The sequence below is a fragment of the Sinocyclocheilus anshuiensis genome, unplaced genomic scaffold (genome assembly GCF_001515605.1).
Source record: "Sinocyclocheilus anshuiensis isolate Anshui unplaced genomic scaffold, SAMN03320099.WGS_v1.1 scaffold443, whole genome shotgun sequence".
Lineage (NCBI taxonomy): Eukaryota > Metazoa > Chordata > Actinopteri > Cypriniformes > Cyprinidae > Sinocyclocheilus > Sinocyclocheilus anshuiensis.
The window spans coordinates 250653-258273 of NW_015548211.1; the positions used below are offsets into that span (position 1 = coordinate 250653).

General features: G+C 32.4%; 1 protein-coding gene across 1 annotated transcript in view; it reads right to left on the reverse strand.

Annotated features, from left to right (window-relative positions):
- Positions 1–7621, reverse strand: part of LOC107653774 (nuclear pore complex protein Nup155-like) — a 30961-nt gene that overhangs the window by 3007 nt on the left and 20333 nt on the right. The window contains 6 exon segments of the mRNA XM_016440597.1: positions 961–1071; positions 1147–1267; positions 1354–1467; positions 6191–6320; positions 6438–6592; positions 6679–6783. Of these exon segments, the coding sequence (XP_016296083.1) occupies positions 961–1071; positions 1147–1267; positions 1354–1467; positions 6191–6320; positions 6438–6592; positions 6679–6783 (736 nt within the window).

A 7621-nucleotide genomic window follows, 5' to 3' on the forward strand; every position in this document is an offset into this window, starting at 1 on the left:
CTGAAGAGACTGTGAAGCTGTTTGATTCATGACAGACAGCTGCTCTCGTTAGGTCAGCGTCAGCACGAACGCAGATTTAAATGCTCAGATCACACTGATGTGATCGTATGCTGATCCACGTGATCACAACATTGATCGCACACGTCAAAGGCTGAGGAATGAAGCAGACGAATCGTTGTAATTTAGGAATAGAATCACGGTGTTTGAATCGTGTTCGCGATCTTTAACGATCTATTAAATTAAAGTGCTTTGCCATGTTGGTGGTGACGCCTCTCTTGCAACAGGTTTAGCTATCACAGATATGTGACCCTGGACCACAAAACCAGCCATAAGGGTCAATTTTGTGAAATTGAGATTTATACTTCATCTGAAAGCTGAATAAATAATCTTTCCATTGATTTTATTTTTATTATATTTGGCCGAGATACAACTATTTGAAAATCTGGAATCTGAGGGTGCAAAAAAAATCTAAATATTGAGAAAATCGCCTTTAATGTTGTTCAAATGAAGTTCTTAGCAATGCATATTACTAATTAAAAATTACGTTTTGATATATTTATGGTAGGAAATTTACAAAATATCTTCAAGGAACATGATCTTTACTTGATATCCTAATGATTTTTGGCATAAAAGAAAAATCTATAATTTTGACCCATACAATGTATTGTTGGCTATTGCTACAAATATACCCCAGCAACTTAAGACTGCTTTTGTGCTCCAGGGTCACATATTACACTCAGCTTTTTTGGCTTCTGATCGCAAATGTAGCCAAACTTTGGAGCACTTAAGATTAGAGAGCAAGATCCTGGCAGATCGCTAGGTCCGGTCCTCACAGATAAAAGCGCGGATAGGCGGAATCAAAATATTAATTTGACAACAAGTATCCGATTCCTGACCTTAAGTATCCGATTCTGGAATTAAGTATCCGATTCCCAACCCTAGTTAGTGATAAACTGGTACCTAATGGGAAGTATCGAGGTGTTCCGGCGTATAACTTCCCCAGCGACACGAGCTTCAGGCTCAGAGCTCTCATGCGGTCCGTGGGGCTCATGGCCACACTGTCGCTCAGCTCTGAAACACAACAGCAGCCGTCAGACACAGCGACCCACAGCACAGCGAGAGGACAACCTCAGCGAGAGCTGTTACCCTTCTCCACGATCTCCTGCCACAGCGAGTGCACCAGGATGGGGTCCGAATGCCCCGCGCAGTGAATGATGGCCAGCTTACACTCCGACAGCCGGAAATGATCCGCAAACTCACCGTACATCTGCAGACACATGAAAGAAACAGGTTTCTGAAACACATCAGATCACGAGGTGCTTTTACAGCATTTACAGCAACGCCTCTATTCACCTTGGTAATGTCCATGAGCTCGGAGTCCAGCTGTGTAATGGCTCCCTGCACCGAAGGATGCTGGGAATACTGTCTGCGCAGGGATTCCTGGATCTGCACCTGAATGCGCACCACCTGCAGGATCACAGCAAAATAACACTGAGATCGTGATCTGGCTCAGTGCACTTATCCGATCACAAAGGTTGCGATTTCAACTAGGGCTGCACGATTATGACAAAAATCATAATTGTCGATTATTCCCTTGAAATTGTAATTGCGATTATTAATTACGATTATCACAATTTACACTGAATGATGTTTATACCATTGTTTGATGCAACTGCATGCTGTATTTTTATATGAAAATAAACAAGCTGAAAACACTCAAACTGAAAAACCTTTAGTGCTTTTCTATAGTATTAAGCCTCAAATGTCAAATATACATCGGATTGATTTCTTCTTTAAATGATAAAAAAAAAGTAAAAATATGAACGGTATTATAATGTTATACTAAAACTAAAATAGAAAAACCCTTAAGATAACATGTAGAAAGAAAAAAACATGCATCTTAAGCACGCAGAATAACATAAGTGGACTTTAAACGATTAATTGCCGCTTTGAACGATTACGTACTTGTGGCATTCATAATTGTAATCGCGATTAGAAATTCGATTAATTGTGCAGCCCTAATTTCAATACAGAAATACATGCACTGCGTGCTTCACTGTTCACAGAGCCGAGGTTTTCAACAGCTCAGAGCCAGTGTTATTATTGTAGTTTTCATTTTAACTTTAGTTTAAGTAATTGTATGTGCTTTTGCCATTTTTTAGCTTTATTTTTATTTCAGTGTTTGTAATTAATACTTTGACTGAAATGTGAGGTCAGTTGCAATAACAAAACTTGGTTCTGATTGTGTAAAGTTCAATAAAAGAAGCATTAAAATAAGTAAAAACAAACAAACAAAACAATTTAAAAAAAATAAATAAAATTATTCACTCAAAAAAAAAAAGCTTGTCATTTTAATTTAATTCTTTTTATATTTCTATGCAGCTTTTATTTTTATTTCAGTTTTAGTAATTCATACTTCAACTGAAATGTAAGGTTAGTTGCAATAACAAAACTTGGTTCTGAATGTGTTAAGTTCAATAATAAAAAAGAAGCATTAAAATAAAAAATGTAAAAGTGTTAATCTTTCTCAAAAGTAATAAAATAATTATTATTCTGATCTTGATTTTGTTTAGTTTGTTCATTAAAGTATTTTTTTTAACGGAAACTTTCTTTTTTTTTTTTTACTTAGTTTCCATCAAATGTGGTTCTGAACATGTAATTAAAAAGTTGAATAAAAAAAAGAAACATTAAAATTAGGGATGCACCGATAGGATTTTTTGGGGCCGATACCGATTTTAACAATCACTTATTGGCCGATACCAATACCGATATTTGTCACTTCCTCTCTTATTGATCATGTTTTAAATCAGCAAAGTTCAAAAACACCTGCATTAAATTATACTCGCAGTTTTATTGCTGCATCATCAAATAATTTCTAGTGAACATGGATTGGATCCATTTAACATTCAGCAGGCCTACATAAATACAACAGAACAAAGATACATATTAAATAAACAGTGCTTTTTAGGTAGGTTTAACAGTTTTCAGGTACAGAAATAAAGTATAAATTAAACGCATATGAATCCTTTATTGTAACAGACTTTATTATGATTAATCTTCTAATTTGTTTTTGTATACATTTTAATATTTTTGTAAGTTAAAATATGTATGAGATCTCCTTTACTAAGGCGGGACTCATTTTCGGAAACTTTCTTTTTTTTTTTTTACTTAGTTTCCATAAAATGTGGTTCTGAACATGTAATTAAAAAGTTTAATAAAAAAAAGAAACATTAAAATTAGGGATGCACCGATACGATTTTTTGGGGCCGATACCGATTTTAACAATCACTTATTGGCCGATACCAATACCGATATTTGTCACTTCCTCTCTTATTGATCATGTTTTAAATCAGCAAAGTTCAAAAACACCTGCATTAAATTATACTCGCAGTTTTATTGCTGCATCATCAAATAATTTCTAGTGAACATGGATTGGATCCATTTAACATTCAGCAGGCCTACATAAATACAACAGAACAAAGATACATATTAAATAAACAGTGCTTTTTAGGTAGGTTTAACAGTTTTCAGGTACAGAAATAAAGTAAACAAATGTAAAATAACACTTTACTGTATAAATTAAATACATATGAATCCTTTATTGTAACAGACTTTATTATGATTAATCTTCTAATTTGTTTTTGTATACATTTTAATATTTTTGTAAGTTAAAATATGTATGAGATCTCCTTTACTAAGGCGGGACTCATTTTGACGGGTTTGTATATCTGTATATATTTGTTTACTGTTAGTTGTAATAAGTGTTTTGTGTAGCTCTTACGGTGATTTTTTTGGAGTGAAAAAGAACGCAATAAACTTAAAACATCAGTAAAGTTTTTGTCATCATTCAGATGAGGTCCGCTATACTTACGAAGTTACAAAAGTTATTTAGTCAAGAATAGTGTGCGATCTTTTGTCTTTTGATTAGCATTAAAGTGCAGACAGCAGCGCTAGGATTATGCAACAGACATTATACAGCTCAGTGCCTTCACGCAGTTAATTAATAAACCATCGGTTTGTTATATCGGCTTTTTTCCTGATATAGACGATATGCCGATGGTTGTAAATTGAGGAAAAATCGGCCAATAAATATCGGCGGCCGATACATCGGTGCATCCCTAATTAAAATAATTTACCAAAAAAGCAGTTATGGTTAATTACTTCAAATGTAATAAAGAACTGTTAATAAACAAACTAAAAAAAAAATTGCTCGTCATTTCTTTTAAATATTTCTATTTAGCTTTATTTTTATTTTTATTTCAGTTTTAGTAATTTTACTACTTCAACTGAAATTATTTGAAACGAGTTGCCATGACAACATTTCTAATTTATATTTAAGTTTTTGAATTTTAGGTTTCATCAAATATTTATCCTCATTTCAAAAAAAGATTTTTCACAGTTAAATTGTCTGTTGACAACACGAGAGAAACTTTAAGGGCTCCGTGCAATATTAATATTGCAATTTTACAATATTAATTTATATAATGTTTTTCTTAAATACTCATTGTTTTACTTTACAGTTAAATATTACAATTCTTACAATAGTAATATTTCTTATTTTGTTTAATATTTTATATAATGATAAAAAAATGACTTTCAGAATAAATTATTTTATTTATATATATATTAGGTATATTGATATATAATTAGTAGGGATGCATTGAAATTTTGGCCGCTGTAAATGGCTTTTGGCTTTAGTTTTTGGCCGAAAGAGAAAAACGGCTGAAAATATTTAGCTGTACTGGGCAACGCTGGTAAAACGACGCTACGCTCTGCTCACATGCTCTGATAATAATAGCTTAGTAGCATTATTTGGATAATAATAAAAAAATTTGTTAAATCTGATTGTTACATCGAACTCAAAAATAACATTGATATTTAACAATATATTTTCTGTCCAATTTTATTGCTTTACTTTCAATAAAAGTAAGGTTATTTTATTGGCTTGAATTTTTAAATTTAGTATCATTATAATTATAGAGTTAAATTAAAAATTCTTACAAAATTATTTCCTATTATTTAATAAAATAATTATTAAAAAGCATTTTCGGTTTTCGGCCAAGTGCATCCAGTATTTTCAGGTTTCCGCCCAAAAACATTATTCCATCATGTTTTAATGGTTGTAGCCCCAAAGTTACCCTCTGTGCTGTTTATTTGCCTTATTCTATGTTTTACCCCTTGCCTTTAGTTGTTGTTTCTTGATTTGAGGGTGGAATGTGTCCCTTTAGTTAGAAGAAATTTGTTTTATTTTGTTTTTTGATTTGGCAACACTCGCGCTCTCTTCATTATTTCATTGGGTGAGTTTGTAAATTTCCAATACTTTTTCTTTTTGTTTATTGTATATATATATATATTTTTTTTTTTTTGTGGATACATTTAAAGCCTATTTCTTGGTGTATTGGATGGGGTTTAAAATGAATAAATGTCATTTTCTCTGTTTGAACTTGTGTACTTGGCTGAAAACCGAAACCGGAAATGTTTTTTAATTATTTATTATTTTATTAAATAATAGGAAATCATTTTGTAAGAATTTTTAATTTAACTCCGTTATAATGATACTAAATTTAAAAATTCAAGCCAATAAAATAACCACACTTTTATTGAAAGTAAAACGATAAAATTGGACAGAAAATATATTGTTAAATATCTCTTCACAACTAGCCCACCGTTTGATTTGCACTATTAGGCTATATCCCAAATTTGGTTTTAGAGTTTTGTGAATGTTACATTCCCTTAATGTTTCTAGACAAATCAAAGAAGTTTTGTGTCGTAACACGGTGCATCCCTAATAATTAGTCAATTATCATATTGACATACAGTCGGTACGGAAAGTATTCAGACCCCCTTAAATTTTTCACTCTTTGTTATATTGCAGCCATTTGCTAAAATCATTTAAGTTAATTTTTTTTCCTCATTAATGTACACACAGCACCCCATATTGACAGAAAAACACAGAATCGTTGACATTTTTGCAGATTTATTAAAAAAGATTTAAGGGGGTCTGAATACTTTCCGTACCCACTGTAAATGTAACATTTTTTGGCAAATTGTGCAGCCCTACAAACACTTTGGAGCTTTAAAAAAAAAAAAAAATTTTTTTTAATTCCAATCAGAAACGATTGCAATTACACTTTTTCCCCAAATTGTGCAGCTCTCCACTAAAGGTCTTCAGCTGTTTTTCTCTCAGTACCTCCATCTTTTCCTCCAGTTCATGCAGAAACTCTCCGTCGGCTCCCAGTGAAGAGACGCAGGACGAGCTCTTGGCAGAGAGGATGGCTCTGGAGATGTACTCTAGACGCTGCTTCAGAGAGATCTCCGTGCTGCATGCACACAACACCATCACAAACCCTTCAGACTGGGTGCATATAGGTATCCAGCAACAGGAATTTAAATATCTACATGCATAGTTATGAGAACTATTATAAGCAGCACTATACCTGTGCATATCCGCTAGCCGCGCCAGAACGTGTGCCGCTTTGCCAAAGCTTCTGTTCTTCTCGTAGTATCGCCACAGAAGGTCCATGTTACGCACTTTACTCTGGTCCTGTTTGATCATGTGCATCAGATGATCCTCGAGGTAGATTGAGTTCACCTGGAGCAGAGGAGAAAACGTCCTAAACACTTCGAGCAGAGAGACTTTAGGCTATGAGGAGTAACTGTGCATGCAATCATTGGTACCTCCAGGAGTTTGTCGGTGAGATCGGCCTGAATGAGACAGTTATAGAGCGCGATGTGGAAGAGCTCGTCTTGAGATCTCTGAGCGAGACCCAGCATCTGCTCAAACTGAGGGAAGAACCAGTCAGGATCAGAGATAATCCACCGATGCTGATGCTGATAACTTCAACTCAGACTATACTTGTGTGAAGTGAAGTTAAAAATATAAATAGAGGAAAAATGTTCAATAAACATTAGAAATGTTGCCTTGGTAACTACCCAAAATTTAATTTGACTTGAAGTAATGACTAAAAAATAAAATTAAAATAAAGATAATAAAAAAAATTAGATTAGTTGCCTTAGAAACGAATTGAAATTTCAAAAAAATTAAGTTGAAGTACTAAAATGACAAACTGAATAAATAAATAACTTGAACAGGAATATAAAAAAAAAATAATAATAATTATAATTATAAGAGGAAAACTTAAACAACTGACATGTAAATTAAAGTACTAAAACTATTAAAACTAATTAGAAATATAAAAAAACATTAAAAATATAATTATTAAAAGGAAAAAAAAAACATTAGAAACATTGCCTTGAAAACTAAATGAAAAAATTTAAGTGGACTATTAAAATAAAAAAAAATAAATAAAAAAACGCTAACTAGAAATATATATATACACACACACACACATATATATATATATATATGAACATTGGAAATGTTGACTAAAATGGTTAAAACTAAAAAAAAAAAAATAACTAGGAATATAAATAAAACAATGAAAATATAAATATTAGAGGAAAAACTTAAACATTAGAGATGTTGCCTTGGAAACTAACTGAAATAAAAGTTGCAGTACTAAAATGACTAAAACTGAAAAAGGCAAAAAAGAAATAAAAAACTAACAATAAAAATATAAGAGGGAAAAAAAAAAAGTGTGGGGGGGGGTTAAAGCCAATT